This window comes from Macrobrachium rosenbergii, chromosome 55 (assembly GCF_040412425.1).
Source record: "Macrobrachium rosenbergii isolate ZJJX-2024 chromosome 55, ASM4041242v1, whole genome shotgun sequence".
Classification (NCBI taxonomy): domain Eukaryota; kingdom Metazoa; phylum Arthropoda; class Malacostraca; order Decapoda; family Palaemonidae; genus Macrobrachium; species Macrobrachium rosenbergii.
In genome coordinates, this window is record NC_089795.1 from 33,680,268 (window position 1) to 33,702,710 (window position 22,443).

General features: G+C 35.9%; 2 protein-coding genes across 2 annotated transcripts in view; one reads left to right on the forward strand and one right to left on the reverse strand.

The window, feature by feature from the left end:
• LOC136835950 (immunoglobulin domain-containing protein oig-4-like) overlaps positions 1-4,223 on the forward strand; it is a 49,620-nt gene extending 45,397 nt beyond the window's left edge. Inside the window, exon 4 of the mRNA XM_067099851.1 lies at positions 3,011-4,223. Within this exon, the coding sequence (XP_066955952.1) occupies positions 3,011-3,166 (156 nt within the window). The 3' untranslated portion in view covers positions 3,167-4,223. The remainder of the gene's footprint in view (positions 1-3,010) is intronic.
• LOC136835947 (procollagen-lysine,2-oxoglutarate 5-dioxygenase 1-like) overlaps positions 1-22,443 on the reverse strand; it is a 390,163-nt gene that overhangs the window by 254,958 nt on the left and 112,762 nt on the right. The gene's annotated exons all lie outside the window — the stretch shown is intronic.

Genomic DNA, 22,443 nt, shown 5'->3' on the forward strand with positions numbered 1-22,443 from the left:
TATGACTAATCATCAGGGAATTTCATATACGTCAAAGCTAACCGTTTTTAGTGTAACTAACCACTAGGAGTTTTCAAAGTCAATACTGGGAGCCTTTTAATGTAGGATAATACTACAAGCTTTCAAAGTACATCATTCTGGTAGGGTTCAAAGTATTCCCAACAACTGGCCACGACCCCACCTTTTCCAGGTCATATGGTACAGGCAATGGGTTTACATATTCTGTAAGACTGAAAGTGGAGAATTCAGTCGAGCAAGGGAAGTCATGAATTAACAATTCAGCGTCCACCACACGAACACTGGTGTACTCAAACACGCAACAAGTGTCACACGAACAGAGTGTCTATCTGAAATTACTAATATCTAACTATTCTGGACCCAACTTCCGGTGTAGAACCAACTTGGAATGGAAATACATATAGAAACATTAAGATGCACTTTAGGCATCACTGAAGGGCGTCCGTGGTGTTCACTGGGTCCCGAGCTGCACCACCTCTTTCGGCTTATACTCTGCCTCCAATCCTGCTTTATTTCTTCCTTCTTGCTGACCAACCTTCCTATTCATTTTAAGCGTCACTGTGGGTTTTCTCTTAGTTCCACTTTTAGATCCACGTGCTTCATCTCATTTACTTTCTGGATCTCTTTCTCTTGCTGTCCTACCATGCTTTAAAGCCGAAATTTCATGAATCGTCCATTCATTCATTCTTTCATCAACTAAAGTAAGTATAAAAAAGGAACTTCTTTTTTAACTAGATTCCTATAACAGCAACATAATAAAGAAACATCACTGTTATAATGAAAACTCCAACAAACAAACTGATAGCACGTAACAAGGACACATTAAATCGCTCAACACAATTTACAACTTCGAGCCGAATATCACGAGCAATCTTTTTCACGTCTCAACCGATTACTGTCATTTCCGTTGGGAGGTCGGCGCTTAATCGGACTCCCCACACACCCTTTACAGAGGCAAATATCACACACATACATACAAAAAGAAGAAGATAACTTAACCGGCCTAATTTTTAATTGAGAAAAGGCATTGTCCCTACAAATATCCCAAGCACAGAAAGATACATACGGAATGTAATAAAAACTGATTAGAGTATGCTTACATACCCTAAGAATATTACATACGTGAGTCAAATAAATAATGAATAATGACCCCGTCATCTGTCATTAAGCAGGTCACTTAATCCCGATGCATCATTAATACTCCAAGATACATGTAAACCGTTATCTCCCCTGCCTGGGATATGTCATCCTTGTCTTAATAAAGGGCCCGCAATGAAAGGAACTTTCTCTTACTTTTGTCAATAATAATTTTCTTTTAAATTACACAATGTTTTATGTTTTTTTTACACAGTGCTTAGTTGCCAGCCTTGATATTATAGCCTACCAGTATGTTAAGCAAAATAAGTTTCATAATATTTCCCAGTAAAAATAAGGATACCCAACAAACATGTTCTCTCTCTCTCTCTCTCTCTCTCTCTCTCTCTCTCTCTCTCTCTCTCTCTCTCTCTCTCTCTCTCTCTCTCTCTGTTCACATACACATACAGGATTCACCATAGTTACCATGCACGAAGAACATAACTATAACCGCATTTCTTCATATATAATACGCCATCTCCGTCCTTTTTTCTTTTTTGTAAAACAAAGAACACATAATTTTTGTTACACGATTTACTTTTAATGCAGGATGGAACACTTATAACTTTCAAAGTTAAGAAGACTGAATCGCGTTCTCTCTCTCTCTCTCTCTCTCCTATGATTGGGACATACCAGACTCCCGATTTTTTCTACATCAGGTAAACAGCACCAAATTGTTTCTTTCCTCACGGGAGTTCTCTGCATTTTTTCAAAGAATCCCTTCCAGCCGAAAATGTTCATTGAATAGTTATCCAAAACGATCCATTGCCACTAATATGTCGTCACTGAGATTGTAAAAGAAAATTTATTTGACTTACTAAAAAGTGACAGCTACTCCTGAATGCTGAGATTTAATAATAATAATAATAATAATAATAATAATAATAATAATAATAATAATAATAATAATAATAATAATAATATGAGAATTGAAATTAAGAATAATATCTATATGAACTCTGTTGTCTACATTATCTACGGTGCACAGCAAAAGTATTATGAATAATAATAATAATAATAATAATAATAATAATAATAATAATAATAATAATAATAATAATAATAATAATTAAGCATATCATAAGCATTAAAGGAAGATAAATCAATTCCTTCGTTAAGACAAATTTCCAGACATCAAAATCATTGCGGTTTATGTACTTGATAATAATTACAGTTGACAAGGAAATTCAGGTCTTGTTACGAAAAGTATTCAAATGAAATACCAACCTAAAGCCATAAGGGTCATATAGTGAGGTTATGCATCCACATTGTTTTACACCTAGATCGCGTCTGAATATTTAAATATGTAACATCTTAGCCTGAGCCAATTCACTCACCACATCGCTGAGGAACTGGTGTCCCTATGATTATGAGTTCACTCATCTGACAAAACTTTTAAGTAATACCAAAACATACATGTTCTTTGATTTAATATGAGGCTCATTTCTACATTTTTCTACAGTGAGAGGGAGAGAATTCTTGCATGACAGAGAAGGATACCGCATATATGTTTCAAAAATCAAATAATGAAATTATATTATCGCTTCAAAATCCAACAAACAAAAAGGGAGTACATAAAAACTATTACTTTATTCCAGTGTAAACAGATGTAGACCAAGGGTTTATCAACTTGTGATGAATCTGTCATTAACTTCCTTGTCCGTATAGATACCACATATAAGGAATAAAGTTTAAAAAATAAACTTACAGTAACTTCGAAGTCGACCAGACTTTTACAGCATCTGCAGGTACATTTCTTAACAAAATTATACTTAGTAATCTAAAACCTTTATTTCAAGCCAACTCTTGACAGTTTCTTCCTCTCATAACTCCTTGCTTTTTTAATTACCATCAACAGGTTCACGAATGGAAAGACGAACGTTCTATCAAGAGCAAGATGGAGATCGACCCTGCAACCCAGATGGACGCCGGATACTACGAATGCCAAGCGGACAACAAATACGCGGTCGACGTGCACGGCTTCAGCGCCGATTACACAATATCCTTCGTCTGAGAGTCGACTCTGGGAGCCCAAGAGTCTCCCCTTCATTCTAGACCTCCCTCTCCTGTCAGCACCGACTTCGACGAGTATCCGTCGATGCTCCTCCCCTCTGTCAACGTACAACTTTTCTGTGAATGAGAATTGGATACATTTTTCCAAGCCTGTCCAGAACTGTCTTAAATCCTAAGGCGCATTCTCCTTCAGCCTCTTCTTCTCTTGTGGTCTCCTGTCTCAGACAAGGATGGGACTGCAATTAAATGGTAGATTCCCTAAGTTACTATGCTGCAAAATAAGGTTCTGCCATCAGTCCCAGAATTAAGCGAAACATTATGTAGACACCATAACTGCACGAGTTCTGAAGATTCAAATATGAACCTGGCTTGCATTTAATCAGTCAGTCAGGCTAATTTAAGGGTTGTGTATTAATACACACAACAAAAGGTGAGTTACAGTTTAGACCTTCAAAGTACGGAGCTCAATTCAAGAAGGAAAACTGATGATTTAAAGCCGTGTAACAAAGGAATCATAAAAAGTAAACGATCGTAAGATGATAACTTGAAATGAATGTTGTAACGTACTGCAATCGAAATACCAAAAAAAAGTCAAAATGTAAAATGAATGTATAACATTCACACATACATACACTTCTAAAGGATTACAGACCCAGCCTATCTATTCCCCTCACCTAGAATCAGTTACGGTTCTGTAACTCTTAATACATTGATGTTATTAATGGGATACATTCTATACACTAGAGGTTTTCACGGCTGAACAAAGAAACACATTTATCGCTGTAGATTACACACGAGTTTTCCAAACGTAGCAGCTCATTATCTGCGTGTCTAGCCAGAGCAGAAGTTACAATATACACATAACACGCATCACACAATGCCTGTTGTTATTACAAATCATGTAATGCAGGACTATTAGAGTGTATAGTGTATAGTTTCTAAGGATATTTTATGAATGTATGCGGCTATAGAGACGAATATAGAATAATTCTGCTATTTTCATGAGTGTGAGTCAAGAAGTAATGTACATGTCTATAATATATATATGTATATGTTTAGCCCTAACTTACTGCGCATACCATTTTATAATAGAGATATCTGTGCGAACTGAACTAATGGGTTGAACTGGGGTGATTCAGATGAGAATCTGTTTAGAAATTACTTTATGTTATCACGCCGTCACGGGCGGAAATAATGTCCTTTTTCCATAAATGTCCAACTATCGTTGTCTTGGTTATTTCAGGAAAGGCGTCCGTAGCGTAAGAAACGTCAGGATATATAGAGATTAGCCCGAGTGGTTTGTTACAAAAACGGAGCGGGTTTTTATGTGGTCGAAGAGTAACGAGATAGATTGCTGGAGGAGACTAAGACAATCACTTGAAGGGACGGGAAATGAAAAGTGATGAGGGAAGTTTATCAACAGTAATCTTTTAAAAATATCATCTTAAGGCTAAACTTTCCCACGCCTAAAGGTAGTTTTAAGACTTGTCAGGACCAACTGAAATGTAGGTGAAGATTGGCAAGAGCGTGTAGTCTAAAACTTGAGGTTTCTGAACGAAGGAGAAGTGAATTCCTATCGAAATGAGACGGCTTCAGTTGGTGCCTTCTTCGGCATCTTTATTAAATGATGCCTACCGTCATATTATAGGTATAAATCTTGTATCTTCACAAAATTTCTGATTGGAGAGCGATATTTACCTTGCTCTATTATACAGAAAGAATGTCCGTTCATATATATACAATATATACAGTATATATATATATATATATATATATATATATATATATATATATATATATATATATTTATGTATATGTATAATGTATGTATGTATATATACATAGATATATATATATAATATATATACATACATACATATATACATATATATGGATATATATATATATATATATATATATATATATATATATATATATATATATATAAAAGAATCCGTTTCGAAGATGAAATGAAGCTTTTGTTTTGCTTTAAAGATTTCTAAGATCACAGACGAATGTTGCTCATACGAACACAGTCAACCAAGTATTTTAGAAGCAAACAACGTTTCTACACACGAAGGCAGGCACTCCTAGGACTGTATGCTAAAGCTAGATGTACAACCTGTCTGCAATACCAATATTTTCATGCTCGCGCTGTTTAGCTCTAACCGACAGACCGTAGCAAAATTTAATTTCCCATTTCATGATCTCTCCCATGGAGGAACAAACACAGAAGGTAATCAGGGTAGACGAATAAACATAGACTATTATTTACCTTACGGAAATGAGGTCTGTAGCTAATACAAGATGATTTCCTAGTAATTGTAGATACCGATACACACACCTATACAGTATATATATATATATATGTACTATCTAACCAGAAAAGTACTGACTTTGTATTAAAAATATTACAGAAGCCAATCTTGTTTTAATTGATCCGAGTATGACATCTCGTAATTTTTTGCATTAAGAAAAATCACGACAACTCGAATGCTATAATACCAGTTCGAAAACGTAAGAAATGAAGACTTTCCTGGATACCTACCGCATATGTACACAGGAGTCAAGATTCTTTGCCAGTTTTTCTGATCAAGGCTTTCGATAACGATGGAAGATGAAAAAGCAGATTTGATTGGCTTTAATAAAACTGAAAGAACTTCGACTACTAGTATTCTGTGATTAATGCACGCACATACGCACACACAAACATTATATATGTATAAATATAATTATATATACACATATGTATACATGTGTATATAATTATATATACACATGTATATGTGTATATATGCAGGATATATATATACATATATATATGCCTGTATATATATGTATACATGTATATATACAGGATATATATATACATATATATATACCTGTATATATATATATACACAGTATATGTATATATATATATATATATATATAATATATATATATATATATATATATATATATATATATATATATATATATATATATATCCTTCATGTCTTTTAATCACTGCAGTCGACTAACCCTAATCAACGTAAACGTAAACCACTGGTGAGGTCGATTTTGGATTTTTGACAGATCAGCTCAAAGTCATTTCCCGTCCGTGGGACTGAACTCAGGCCTTTCCCTATTTAGGTGAAACCACAACGCCACGAAGGTGTGTGTATATATATATATATATATATATATATATATATATATTATATAATATATATATATATATATATATATATATATATATATAGATTTGGATTTTTGAGGATCAGCTCAAAGTCATTCCTGTCCGTGGGACTGAACTCAGGCCTTTCCCTATTTAGGTGAAACCACAACGCCACGAAGGTGTGTGTGTATATATATATATATATATATATATATATATATATATATATATATATATATATATATATATATATATATACACACATAAATATATATATATATGTGTGTGTGTGTGTGTGTGTGTGTGTGTATGTGTGTGCACGCATGTTTGCATGAGTCTGGGTGCTACTTCTTAGGATGCGTCTACACGGCCATAAAACATGTCATAAACGTATATCGGTAACTTATATATATATAGTATATACATATATATATACATAAATATATAATATACATATACATATATATGTATATATATATATAGTTGAAAACAGGTAAACGACCTCAAGTGGAGAACGAATCTTCGACAAATGCTGGATAATCGTATGAAGCACTATTAAGGCCTACCAATCAGTCGTTGACTTGTCTTCAACGTGTTTGTGAAGTGTGTGCAATTTATTTTGCAAATGCATATCACAGAGTAAAAAAAGACGCGATATCCCCCATGAAAAGAAAAAACCAAGATAGATGTAAATTTGGTCGTTTAAAAGTCAAGAAGTTGAAATCAAATTTGACTTCAAAGGGAAGGGATGGTAAAGCCAAGGGAAGGCGATCAAAGGGCTTCTAGCCCTTTGAAGTAAATAACGGCTAGTGGCAATTTCTGTCTGACCCTTAGGTTCTGAGTGGAGCCCATTACCACCAACATTTTTTTTAGATGACCTCTAAAACTTACCTAATGCCTCTTACATACGCCGAAGTTTTCCATGCGTCGACAAATAATGAATTACTCTCAGCATATTTTAAACAACTGTTCATAACAAATATTTTCTAATTACCTATAAATAATTGAGTCCTCTTTGCTCACGTGAAAACGCATTGGTATATGGTCGAGTTGGAGTCCAATAATCATTCTACCCGACACTTATACATATGGTTCACGATCCAAATAATGCATATCAATAATTAATGTCTCTCGGCTCACTTAAAACTACGTTGGCAAAACACCGAATTAATTAGAGTGCGATCACTCCATTAACAGCGACAAAAAAGAAAATGGGAAAATCATTCCGAACGCCCCTTTCATATTTCCAATCCAATTATGAATAAAATGTGGCCTTTGATAGCCGCTGAAGCTTATCCTCACCCTCGGACCTCCCTCCCTATCCACAAACGAACGAAATGCAGTTATCCAAAGTTCCCTTCGCCCTGACCGAAACTTGAAACACATTTATGTTAAGACCACTTCAATTAAAATGGAATAAAAAAGACACAGGAAATAACATTCCTCCCTTCTGTTATCTAGAAGATCTTATTTACATTATTTACGTTACTTAGGGTAATCAGGAAAACTTTGTAAAGAGAACTTATCAGTACAAAAAATATTAAGTTCTCTGTAAACACTTTTGCCCTGCAACTACAAAACACGGCTGATGGGGGGAAATGATTCTACAGTCTTCTTAAAAAAAAAAAAAAAAACGGCGGCATGTAAATCATGCAACATCTTATGCCATGGGTGATACAAAAAAAGTGGTAAGCCCAATGTACTCATTATAAAGTTATCACACACAAACGTCAAAACCTGAGCCGTATATTCTAACAAATGCGGTGATGAATTCTTCCGCAGTTCATCAATGCATGATAAGACGCATCAGATTTCTCATTATTCTCTGAAATGAAAAAGGGAATGGTTATGCCCTTTATCACATTATCTCATGGTGGCCATGAAGAGAAGATATTGTGAAAATAATGAACGTGTTAACATCGCGGTAATGGCGTTATGAGAAAAATCAGCATACCTCTGGCTTTAAAGATAAGTCTTCCCATAATAATAGGAATGACAATCTAAGAAGTAAGGAAAATGAAAGGGAGGGGAATGATGGACCTTAACCACCAAGAAAGGAGCTAAAAGACCTTTCTCACCCCTTAAGGAGGAAAATACTTTGAGACTAAGGAGACACAGAAGTATGAAGAGAATTCCAATGCTTAGTAGTAGAAGGGAGAAGCTGTCCAAGAACGGTGTAATCCGACGATTGCCAATTTCCACGAAGCAAATATGAGAAGACCTGGCCAAGCGGGTATTTATGATAATGACGCTGAATCTATTAAACCAGTAAGATTCGTGTTCTAGCTGTAATAACTGAGCTTTACTTCAAGTCCCTAACTTATCCAATTACTCTAGTTTCCTGTTTTTTAACCGCAACGGCAGAGGTGTTGTGGTAAAAATCATCAGCGCTCAAAATGTTAATTAACCCATTCGCATGACCATGCATGATAAAATTGCCGGAGACATCAGTCCAAAAATTAGTGTAGAAAAATGTTGCTTCTGGCTTGCAGCAGCAGCGTTCGGCTCATATTGGTGTGGTAAGGGAAAATGGGGATAGGGTTACTTCGAGAATCTATAAGTTCCAGCTACAGGGAGCTGTAGGTTTTACAATAAAGTGGGGTGTCACTCGACTTACTAACTGGAAAAAGAAAACTGTAGGATCTCTGATATAGTTTTAAAACATGCGAATTTCATTAGACGGACTATTAAGCTGAAAAAGAGGAGCTTCAAGACTGCTGAAATTTAAGGTTTTTTCGAGAATATTTTTTTTTAGTTCCTAATCATGTTATTGCTCTATTCAACAGAACTTGGAAAAAAATTGCTTCCTGGCCCTGGGATGAAAGCTTACATCAAAATATACTGTCCTTGGGATTCTGACTAAAAGAAACAGACGACTACAATAAATAAATCTGATTTTTCTTTGTATGTCGTATCTTTAGTTACGAATCTAGGCCTACGACTGTTTCTCATGATATATTTACTTGCGGAAGTGATACCTATCAAATCCTACTAAGATCTGTTTGCTTATCTATTCAGTAATTTTATACATTTATTCATTAACTTTCGGTCATACCTCATTTTTAGAGATATCTTTACAGTGCTAAATTACGCACGGAAAACGAAACGTTCTTAAAAGGCATAACTATACAAGCGTGCCTACAGATACGTGTGACAGAGAGAGGGAGAGAGGGGGGGGTCTTGCTAAAGTAAACTTCTTATCCGGAAGTTTTCTGAAATCTTTCGCACGCTCTAAAATGCTTGTCGAGAATTGGAATTACCGTTCAGCAAGAGGCAGCAAACCTCCGAAGTTCTCTCGCTGTACCGAGGCTAAAAAAAAGGAAACGACTTCAATTAACTTTTAGAACGAGCAACGAAAAATCTTAATTACTTGTTTAAAGGGCATCCGATTCAACCAGACAAAGGCAATACAACATCTGTACTCAATATACAGTGGTTTCCATTTACGCTTATCACCGTTAACGCCATCGCAACATGAACAGAGAAATAAGAGCAACTCGTAAATTATCAAAAGATCAGTTTTTACTTGTCTGACGCCGAGATTTTAATTCCATTTCGAATTTTAAACAGAAGTACATGTAAGTAATACTCTTACATCCTACAACTTTTCATGATCACAATAAAAAGGAATAAATATAATCTAAAAAACAGTAACAAATTCCCGCATTTTCGAAAAAAATGGGTCTTCGGAATGTATTAATCCATTACGCTCTTAAGTAATTATTGTCCCTTCTTGCTTTATGGGAAACCAATATGAACGAATAAAAACTTCAAACAAATGCATCTTACCTTCCTTGCATCTGAAGAGCACTTGTTATAATGAAGTTGAAATACTTCACATATGCTTTATTATATATGACCAAAGTTTAACAATTCTGGTCCGTGAATACCCAAAATAAACAGACGGGAAGAGGGGGTTAAGCCGTCCCACAAAAAGGTTCCGATCCAAAAATAAAACATTTAAGACAGACGTTGATTTATTGGCTCCGTAGCGGTGAGTTAATTCCAAAATCAATATGGTTTGGCCTTGCGGGTGATAAGCGTCTTATTACGTAAAGCGTTCCCATATATATTTAACGAGGGTCGCGACGACAAGGATTGACCCTTGGGAAATTACGTACAATCCGGATACTCGTCTGTATACTGCAAGTGGCAAGAGAAGCTAATCCTCTGGTGGACGACGACACGTTTGAATGCTGAGTTCATTACCCATTTTCTCTTGCAGACAGAAAACATAAATATTTGGTTACACACTGCGTTTTATATGGTAAGATCTTATTTAAATAGGTATAGAAGTTACCAGCGCAAAGTAATAATAAAAACCACGAAGATTTGCTCTTATCACTTTGACAAAGACGACAGTTTACATCTATAAACAAGTAAAAAATGCGCCTTCGGCGCATTCCAGTTTTCTGTACAGCGTATAATGCTGTATGCGGTCTATGAAACTTTCAGCCACGGCCCAGTGGTCGCCTGTGCTGTTGGCACCTATAGAGGTGCCAGACGCACGACCATGGCTAACTTTAACCTTAAATAAAATAAAAACTACCGAGGCTAGAGGGCTGCAATTTGATATGCCTGATGATTGGAAGGTGGATGACCAAACATACCAATTTGCAGCCCTCTATCCTGAGTAGTTTTTAAGATCTTAGGGCGGGCAGAAACAGTGCGGACGGACAGACAAATAGCCATCTCAATAGTCTTCTTTTAGAGGAAACTAAACAGTAAAGTCCTAAACATATCACCATTTCAGGGACCGGTTGGCGGTGAAGTTTGTTACCCGAAAAATATGCTAAATGTAAGAGATTTGTAAATAATTATTTACTTATGTCAGTTCTCCAGTCACCGACTTGATACAGCATTGAGTGGCGAGTTTGTGGGTTTACTAGCAGTAAATAATTCAACGTTTGTCTGTGGTCGTACACAAAGTAATGTGGACCTTACTATCCATTTCAGGGACCGCGAGTCATCGTTTTTTCAAATATTTTTCAAACTAATTATTTGATCGAAATGGTACTTTGACACACTGTACAACACACCCCAGCCAAATTTTTGCAATATAGTGCATTGTCAAATGGTTTTAGTTAAGATTGCCTCTTGACTACACGGTGCCGCTACAAGCATCGCCAAACTAATGCAGTCGAACGTCCTTATCGCCATCCCGTCCTCCTCCCATTCTCCCCCTCCTCATCCTCCCTCCTCAACCCACTTCCTGGCCTCCCACCCGGCCCTGCCCCTCCTTTCCCGTCTATGGGGATAGCGGACGTCTGATTGTGTAGTTTAGGCCTGCTGACACATGCGACTTTGCCTTTAAAAGTCAAGAGTAAACTCCTTAACTAAAACCATTTGACAGTGCACTATATTAACAAAAATTTGCGGTGGGTGTCTTGTGCACTGTGTCAAAGTACCATTTCCATTAAATAATTAGTTTGAGAGATATTTGAGAAAAACGATGACTCGCGGTCCCTGAAATGGATAGTAATATGCTGTAACACCGGTGATGTATCCAATATTTTCTAAGCCCTAGAAATCGTAAGTTATCTTACAGTACCTGAAGTTTCTTGTTCAGTTTTTCAGTAAGAGACCACAGCGAAAAACTAAATATTACCCTGTTAAGTGTTGTGGTGGTAGTGGCAGAATTAATAAAAACTTCAAAGGACTTTGGTCTATGTGGCTATTAAGATCTTGTGATTAAATCTTAAAATTTCGGAGTATGTTAGTTTTTACTGAGACTAACGCCCTATGGATAGAACTGTTGCAACAAACTGAAAAATATTCCAATATTTCTTTAATATTTTGAAATATAAAGTATGTAGCGTTTCATGAATTACAAAATTAAGTTCTGCTGTTAGTAACTTTTATATGCGATCCAGCATTCCATTATCATTAAGAACACTTCCATGCAATGCCAAATGCGATTTGACCAAAATTCAAGTTGAAAAGATCGTCCATGCATGTAAAGAAATGTTCTCTGCTTAAAAGAGGGTAAACATACGTGACGGAATATGGACATGGATTAAAATTAAAACTTTTGTTTATGCATCAGTTACAATGACTGTAAAAAAAATCCTTATAGTTTCATTGCTCTACATGAAAGTCACTATATTAATTTCCTTAGCGCTAACAATACCAAGAGCATTATAAAGACCATGAAAATCGGTAAATGTCGGACATATCAGAGGGATAAACTTTGATTTGCTAGTAAGACAGGCATGCGTACCTCACAGCAATATCATCACCAACTAACATTTCCAATGGGGTCTTTTCCTCCAGTTCCCATGGGGTTTCTGTTGTCCACTGGCATCACTGGAGTAATAATCTATAATTCTGTAAAAGAACCCTTCCTAGGGTGCAACTCCACTGCCTGTGTTGGGTCACTCAGTCAAAGGCTAAGGGACAAATAAGCAGTTGGGGAAGCAAGCACTTGGCGGGCAGAAGAGAACGCCGAATCTATTTCGCCAGAAGATACCCTCTGGCTGTTCTGACTTATTTTGCCACAGAAGCAGATGGTTCCACCTAAATGAATGAGGACTGCATAGCCCGAAATAATTATCAGACTTCATGGCCCCCTAAGGCCCAGCGTTATGGGCGTCGGTCTGGATGATAAACAATAATGAACATTTGGTCCTGCTGAGGCAACCAAGCATGCCCGCACATCATCAGTAATAGGGCTGGGAGGATCCTGCCTTGTGTGCAGTGCAGCCTCTATTATCACTGATAAGCTGACGTTGCATCTGTTGGATCTATTCACTGCCTACAGGTGCAAGGTAAGTAAGTAATCAGGGCTGGAGTACAGAAAGCAAAACATAAGCAGAGGATGTCTAAGACAGCAAAAAAAGTAAGAACAAATAAATAGATAAATAAATAAAGAACTAAATAAATTTCACAATTTTATGCAGACTTTAAAAGACTACTTTTTTGCCAATTCTATCGAAGTCATAAATAAATAAATAATCAAATAAACAGATAATAAACGCCATCGAAACCCAGATATAAAAACATAAAATAAAGTTCTGGTAAAAAAAAAGCAGATACATTCTAAATAAACATGCTACATTCTAAAAACAACTCTCAAGGCTAACTGTAGTAAATCAGTGATTCATCGAACCCTCCAGTTCCCCTCCACAGACAAAGGAAAAAAGAATGGGTATATAAAATGAGTTTTTAACGAGCAACATTCATAGCCCTTACCAACACAACAACAACAATAGATTAAAATTAATAGAGAGTTAACAAAGAGGCGTATTTCAGCTGAAGCCCTATTGAAAAACATCGGTTTCTCCGAACGAACAAAAACGAAAAAATATGACACGGAATTTTAAAGTAATGTTAACACTAACGACAGCGAGTCTTTGACAATGGAGGTGAAGGAAAAACATGGACTTTCTAAATACAGGAATGCCTTTAATAACGAAAGTGACGATGCATATGACGACGATTACATCACTGTAAACTTGAGCAAGGCGCCTGCTGAAGCTTTTAAGACCGAGGACGACGAGGGATATGTCGCCGTTAATTTAGCTGAACATTTTGCTTATGACATCTTTTAACGCTGTCAACAGTGAAGACGGCGTGTGCAAGGCAACGATGAATAAGTGATGATGATGATAACGATGAGAGTGAAGATAATGATAATTAGAAATCTATGCAGGGTTCCAATTCATACGACGATGACATTTGCTAACGCTTTTAAAAGGAATGACAACTACTGAGTAATTGTAAATTCATGTAGGACACCTATTAATGTTCTTAATACTGCTGATGACATGTGCAGCATACCTATTAATGCTGTTAACGAAGACCACGATGACGTGTGCAGCACACCTACTTAATACTGCTAACAAAGACCATGATGACATGTGCAACACACCTATTAAACATGTTAACAAAAAATTATGATGATGACGTGCAGCACACTTATTAATGCTGTTAACAGAGATGATGATAACAATTTGCAGCACACTTTTTAATGTTGTTAACAGAGATGATGATATGTGCAGCACACCTATTAATGCTGTTAACAGAGATGATGATGATATGTGCAGCACACCTATTAATGCTGTTAATAGATATGATGGCATGTGCAGCACACCTATTAATGCTATCAACAAAGATGATGACGTGCATCACACCTATTAATGCTGTTAACAGAGATGATGGCATGTGAAGCAAACCTATTAATGCTGTTAACGGAGATGATGGCGTGCAACACACCTACTAATGCTGTTAACAGAGATGATGTTGGCATGTACAACACAAAGATGATGACATGTGCAGCACACCTATAGATGCTGTTAACAGAGATAATGACATGTGCAGCACACCTATAGATGCTGTTAACAGAGATAATGACATGTGCAGCACACCTATTTAATGCTGTTAACAGAGATGATGATGGTATGTGCAGCACACCTATTAACACTGCTAACTGAGACGATGGCGCCCAGCACTCCTATTAATGCTTTTAACAGCGATGACACATACTGAAACTTTGTTCCGGACGCCTATAAATGCCGCGATACTTACCACAGCACAGTAACAAGAGGGATGGTTCCCTCAATCTCTTTTTAAAGCGACACTGCATAAAGGCAAATACATAAATACGTCCAGCACTCCTGTCGTCTCCTCTCTGACCATTCTCCCCGGTAACCTGACTATACCAAAATAAAAAATGGTATATACTTATAGCACGAATAAAATTTAAACTGCGTAACATTACCATAAATGCACGTTTCAAAAATAACGAGGAAATGAAAAACCTTTATGCGATGGAACATATTTTTTTAATTTCCATTTGGCCACATCAGATATTTCATACCACACTAAAAGAATGTAAAAAATAATGAAGAAATAAAAAAATGTATGTGAAGGCACTTTTTTTTGTAGTTCCCGTTTGGCCACATCAGATATTTTATGCCATACTAAAAGAACAGACCGTTTTATAATAGTGTTATAAAAATGAGAGAGAGAGAGAGAGAGAGAGAGAGAGAGAGAGAGAGAGAGAGAGAAGGGGGTTAATACAACTGGAAAAAGGCTGAAGGAAAAAGGATATTCGGCCCAAAAGGCACAGGAAGGCATCTATATAAAACTAAAATCCTCCAGAATCCTTAATAGAGATTTCTCTCAGAAGGAGTTTGAGATGAAACAGTGTTTACCACAGCAATTGGTTTCCCTTCAGTCGAACAGACTTCAACGATCCCACCACTGACAGCTCGGAAGAAAGTCTCTAAAAATACATGACGATCATTCGTTGCCACTGAGATCGCGGGGAAGAAATATTTTCTTACATCAGATGTTTTTCACACAAATTAAATCTTTGTGCTTTCCAGTTTTCTTGTGTCCGGTGATTTCCCGGTAGTGTTGTCAGTAAAAAGGTAAGAGTAAAACGATCTTTTGACGATAGAAGAACTTAGGGGAAGAAAATTTTTTAATTAACTCTGAAGGAAGAAAAAATATATTTTTTAATATATTAAGAAAATTTTCTTATATGAGAATCGTATGCTTTTAAACAGACCATGTAATAAACATGACACTCCAAAGCTTGTGAGAATAACGATACACAAAGTCACCGTTTACACATTTTTACTTTTACAGAATATTAATGAACACGCAGTTTGACTAACCAGTGATATAACTAAACAATAATGGCAATTAAACTGAATGTTAATACGGTTGGCTGGGGTACAGTCAAGTCCTTTGAAGTGGTCATTATTTTTCTCAGCATCAGTGAACCTGGCAGTTGCGACGTTAGCTAGTCCCCATAAATCCATTTGGTAGACGGCATAACCGTACGATCTATGAATAATATTCGGCTCATCCATTCCAGCAAACTTTATAACCCTAATGACCGATATTATATCATCTGAAGCTAATGGCCCAATTAATTTCATCCACTGAATCTTTACATAACCACAAAAATTGTACTGAATATCTATTGTTTTTTTTTTTTTAGCAATTGTTATATAGTACAACATAACTGGAATTCGGCGAACTGTCACCACAAAGCAAACAAGAACAATAACCAAGTAATCAAATCTACGGATATATTTAACTTGCTACAGGGTTTAAAACATCAGTAAACTATCTGCGCTATGTTAAACTTTTTCTCGATAGCAGCAGGGAATTCAGTTGCAGCCTGTTCAACCATTTTGAAACTCTTCGCCCTCATAAATAAAGGGTACTAAATAAAATAAAGAAAAAATAACATTACCGAATATTTGTGTGATTGCCTCCACACAGTCTGAGCTTTTGAAAATTAATCTAAAAACAGTCCTATTAATTTTGCGAACAACTGATCATTGGAAGACCTAAACGAATACAATAATATTTCTTTGATGATACAGACACTAGCAAGTGCTTGCCAATAAGCACATTTGGACCCTTCGATCACTCATAAAAAAGGATGATTACAAATACTGCCACCACCCAGAATTCCAAGAACTGAGAAATAGCGACTATTGGGTAAAGTTGAGTTGCTAAAGCCCATAATGGAATCAAGATAAAAAAGGAAATTTTGCATACAAAATGGAACATCCAGAAAACTGTACGACAAAAGTCACATTTTACAATCGACTGACTGAATTCTTTATGAAATATGTCATTGTAATTATTACGGTTTTCGATGACGGCAATAAGTTTTCTGTTGTCAACAATCTGAATTAAAAACAAATAGTAAAAAATCAAGTAGTCTTTATTAATTTTGGTGAAACGGACATTCGACCCAAGTAAGCATTATGAACATTTGCTAATCCCACATTCATAAAATTCCATGTAAAAATTAGCAGTAATCCCTCCAAGAACCATGTTAAGAAAGCAATTGCCTTCCTCATTGCGGCAGTCGGAGATGAAACGGGGTCTCGAGTCCACAAGGTTAGGACACTTAAAGAAATAATAAAACTTGTGCTAAGACGACACAGAAAGCAACGAAAGGAATCTAGAAATATTAGGAATATTCATGATTCTTATCCTAAGCTACTGCAATGAAGCAAAATTACAAGGTAAAAACAAGTCAACCAAAAGGGATGCAAAACTGGTAACACATATTGTGCAAGAAACCCAACAGAATTGTGTTTTTATTCATCAAGATTTAGAAATTCCCAAAAAATACTTTTCTTCTACACATTTTAATGTACTTCAACGGGAATTTACTATGAAGTCTAAGAGCCTAAAGTTAAGAAATTATTACCACCACAGACCTATAGCTATGACTGCACCACCGTTTCACTCGTACAGGGGTGGGGGAGGTGGAAGCGAGAAAGAGATAATTCTAGCCAGTTTCCTCTGATAAAAAGGTACGAATATGACAGCCTTGAGACAAGGTTGAAAATTAGAAATATTCGTCGAAACCACCAGAAGAAATACTGTCAAATCATACACACACATCCATACTCCATTAATGTTTAAAAAAAAGTCTAAAATTCCTGTAACTGACTGATCATGAACTTTATAATCCTAAACGGACTGTTTAATTACGTGACTAACGCTGAGATGAACTTGTTTTAGTTTAAATTAGGAGTCGGGAGGAAACTAGTGCATTTGGCGTTTTCTTCCAGCTTCCGGAAATGTTTTCGATTTCATAGCCTCACTCGTTAACAGGCAGGCCTACAGTCGCCTCCATCATTAACCCTACCTTTCCTCCTACCCTTCGCCCTCTTTCGTTTCTTCGGGTCTGTGTTCTTCATTGGAGGGTGGGTAGAGCTCTCGGCTAGCATGCTGTTGGCCCAGCGTTCGACTCTCCGACCGGCCAATAAAGAATCAGAGGAATTTATTTCTGCGATAGAAATTCATTTCTCGTCATAATGAAGTTCGGGTTCCATAATAAGCTGTAGGTCCTGCTAGTAACCAGTTGAACTAGCCACGTAAAATAACCTATCCTTTTCGGGTCAGTTCTAGAGAGCTGTTAATCAGCTCAGTGGTCTGGTTAAACTAAGATATACTTAACCTTTTTACTTTTTGGGCTAGAAAAGGGCATAATGCTCCCGGCCCCACTGACCTTTGCTCATGAAAAAAAAAAAAATAAATCTGAAGCCCATTTTGACGTTGGGGCAATTACTTTTTGAAAACGACGAAGCCCTCGGGGTATTTTTCTTTTCGGATTGGCGAATGATTCAGCAGAGTAAATATCCGGGTGAAGAGCGAGGGGTATTTGTGACTGAGCAAATATGGTCCTCGCATGGCATATTCCCAGAGGATGCCGTTTCCATGATTATGAACTACCCTGATTTTATGAAAAATCTTTCCAGCAGAATATTTATTAGCAGATATGTGCACCGGAAACATACATACACAAAATATTAGCAAAACCCAAAGAGACGTGACAAATGGTTAGTGAAGTAATGCATGTAAACAGAAAAGCTGATTTTAAAATGAGGAAATGGCCAGAGAAAGGATGCACTAAAGAGTTAAAAGAATTTTCGAATCCATCAACTTTACTTAGGACAGGTAAACACGGATCTCGTTCACCTCGCATCCTCCTTCCGACATCAATCTGCGATACTTGCTTCTTTTGCATTTTTTCATCTATAAATTCTTGTACCCTGTCGAAGGTGGCTTTTGTTCTCTCACTGCAAAACAGTTAAGGAGGCGACGTTTATATCTACAAAAATCTGACTCCATTAAATATTATGTAAATAAATTTCAAATTCCACTCTTTTAAAAGGTCCTCTTACCCGCCCTCATTTGGTCCATCCGGCAGCCCATTTTCATTTACTTTATAGATTACATTTTGTTTAATAAATATGTCTATAGTTGCTTTTTAATTGGGTAAAACTTTTCACACCTGTGCAGCCTATTTTGTAGTTGATAAACACTGTTCTATATAATATATATATATATATATATATATATATATATATATATATATATATATATATATATATATATACACACACACATATATATATATATGTATGTATATGTTTGTATATATATATATATATATATATATATATATATATAAATATGTATGTATGTATGTGTGTATGTATGTACATATGTATATATATATATATATATATATATATATATATATATATATATATATATACTATATGTATATATATATATATATATATATATATATATATATATATATATTGTATATATATATATATATATATATATATATATATATATATATATATATATATATATATATTATATTATATTATACATCAAGGCCAAACTCCGGAACAGCATTTCATAAAACTTTATTGGGACATGTTTCAAGCAGTACTTACCTGTTAACAACCTACAAAATTAAAATGACATTACAATTTATAATAAAAATTCAAAATAATACAGCAAAATTACGATAAAAATTATAAGAATACGTTTAAAAGATGGCTAGTCAAAATAAATGAATGAATAAAATAAAATAAAGCAAAATACAAAATTTAAGTCACAAAAACGGAAGGTACAAAGGCACAACAAATACAGTAGTCAATATACAAAGCAGTAAAACGCAGACTAAAAACACAAAAGTGAGTTTATAGCCACATTTCTAGCCAAAGAAGGCTTTATCTTGATGGAGTATAGAACTTCTGAAATGTCGAGGTCTGTAGCAAACTGAGCAGTGGTTAAAACGGAAAAATCAACAATATGTAAAGGGTGACCAGTCTCCTCGCTGTGTTCTAACTGCACTGTAACTAGCCCTTGAAAGATAATTGCCTGTACGATATGACTTACCTAGGTGCTCAAACCATCTCATCCAAGCTGATCTGGTAGTTTTTCCAACGGAAGTGGCATCACAACCACTACACTGCCATTTATAGATCAGATTGGACCGAAGGCTTGTTGGTATAGGGTCTTTAATTTTAAAGAAATTACCTAATTTATTTCGCAAAATGAAATATCGAGCTAAGGGTAACCAATGGACAAAATAGAAATTAATTGCTTTTTTAAATCGTATCTCTGAGTGCCAGTAAAGGTTAAAGGTAAATAAATAACAGGTTTCTTTACATTTTTGGAGTACCTTAACAGTAAGCATATTAATATAGAATTTACTTATGAAATCGAAGATAATCCTACGCTTACTTTTCTACATATTCAGGTAAAAAATCTTGATAATAACTTTCACACCTCAGTCTTTATAAAGCGTACTTTCACGGGTCTTTTGACTCAATTTCAATCGGCTACAACTTTGAAATATATGATGAATTTGATATTGAAGCTAGTAACCAGAGCATATAAAATTTGTTCTAGCTTTTTGAATTTGCATGAAGAATTGGAATTCCTAGGGTCACTTTTAAAAAACAATGGCTATCCGTTGAATTACGTGAATACATATATTGGTAAACAACTTTCGAAATTATATGTAAACAAACAACCCGAACTACCGCTAATGTAAGGAAGCCTGTTATTTATTTACCTTTAACCTTTACTGGAACTCACAGTTACGATTTAAAAAGGCAATTAATTTCTATTTTGTCCATTGGTTACCTTCAGCTAGATATCAAAATATATTTAACTTTGCAAAATAAATTAAGTAATTTCTTTAAAATTAAAAGACCCTATACCAACAAGCCTTCGGTCCAATCTGATCTATAAATGGCAGTGTGGTGGTTGTGATGCCACTTACGTTGGAAAAACTATCAGATCAGTTTGGATGAGATGGTTTGAGTACCTAGGTAAGTCATGTCGCAGAGGCAATTATATTTCAAGGCCTAGTTACAGTGCAGTTAGAACACAGCGAGGAGACTGGTCACCCTTTACATATTGACGATTTTTCTGTTTTAATCACTGCTCAGTTTGCTACAGACCTCGACATTTCAGAAGTTCTTCACTGCGAGTGTGGGTTCTGTTCAGCGCCAGCAACTAAGCTGGTCGCGCGTTCGAATCTCCGACCGGCTTTAACCATTGCTCAGTTTGCTACAGACCTCGACATTTCAGAAGTTCTTCATTCGGAGAGTGGGTTCCGTTCTCAGCTAGCAATCTGCTGGCTAATTTAGTTCGAATTTCCGACCGGCCAATGAAGAATAAGAGGAATTTATTTCTGACAGAAATTCATTTCGCTATAATGTGTTCGGATTCTACAATAAGCTGTAGGTCCTGCTGTTAGGTAACCAAAATTGGTTCTTTAGCCACGTAAAATAAATCTAAACCTTCAAGTTAGCTCCTAGGAGAGCTGTTAATCAGCTCAGTGGTCTGGTTAAACTAAGGTGCACTTAACTTTTTTTTCGACATTTCAGAAGTTCTATACTCCATCAAGATAAAGTCTTCTTCGGCTAGAAATGTGGCTGTAACCTCACTTTTGTGGTTTTAGTCTGCGTTTTACTGGTTTGTATATTAACTAGTGTGTTTGTCGTGCCCTTGTACCTTCCGCTTTTGTGACTTAAATTTCGTATTTTGCTTTATTTTATTTTATTCATTTATTTATTTTCATTGGCCATCTTTTAAACGTATTCTTATCATTTTTATCGTAATTTTGCTGTATTATTTTGAAGTTTATTATAAGAATTGTAATATCGTCATTTTAATTTTGTAGGTAGATAACGAGTGAGAATACTGCTCGAAACATGTTTCAGTAAATTTGTGTGAAATGCTGTTCCGGGTTTTGGCCTTGGTGTCCTTACTGACTTGTAGATGGCGCTTCCCTGCTGGTATATCCATTGCTATATTATATTAATTTGAGCGCAAGTAATCAATCCTTTGGTATCAATAATTTTGTTCTCCACTGACAGAATATTTTGTAAATAATTATTCGCCATGATGTGTCGTTTTTCTTGATTTTTATTTTCCGTTACATTGGGTTCCTTGTACTATTACACAGGTACTGTGATTTGGGCTAAATTCTTGTGTTCTTACCTACGCACAAATTGCAGCACTTTATCCTTCTTCTTCTTTCTCTGCATCTTCTGCCACTTCTACGTGGGGTCGATATTTCTGACAGCTTTCCTCCATCTGGCTAGGTCAGACACAACGCCCTCCGACAATTGTTTGTCTCTCAGATCTTCTTTAACTACATCCACCCACCTTCGCTTCTTCGGCCTTCCTGTTGTTCTCCCAACCAGGCACCTCCATCTGCATCACTCTCCTCCTTACATATGTCTCATCCTTTCTAGTCTCATCCTTTCTCATCACATGGCCATACCACTGCAGTCTTCTTTCCTGGGGCTTCT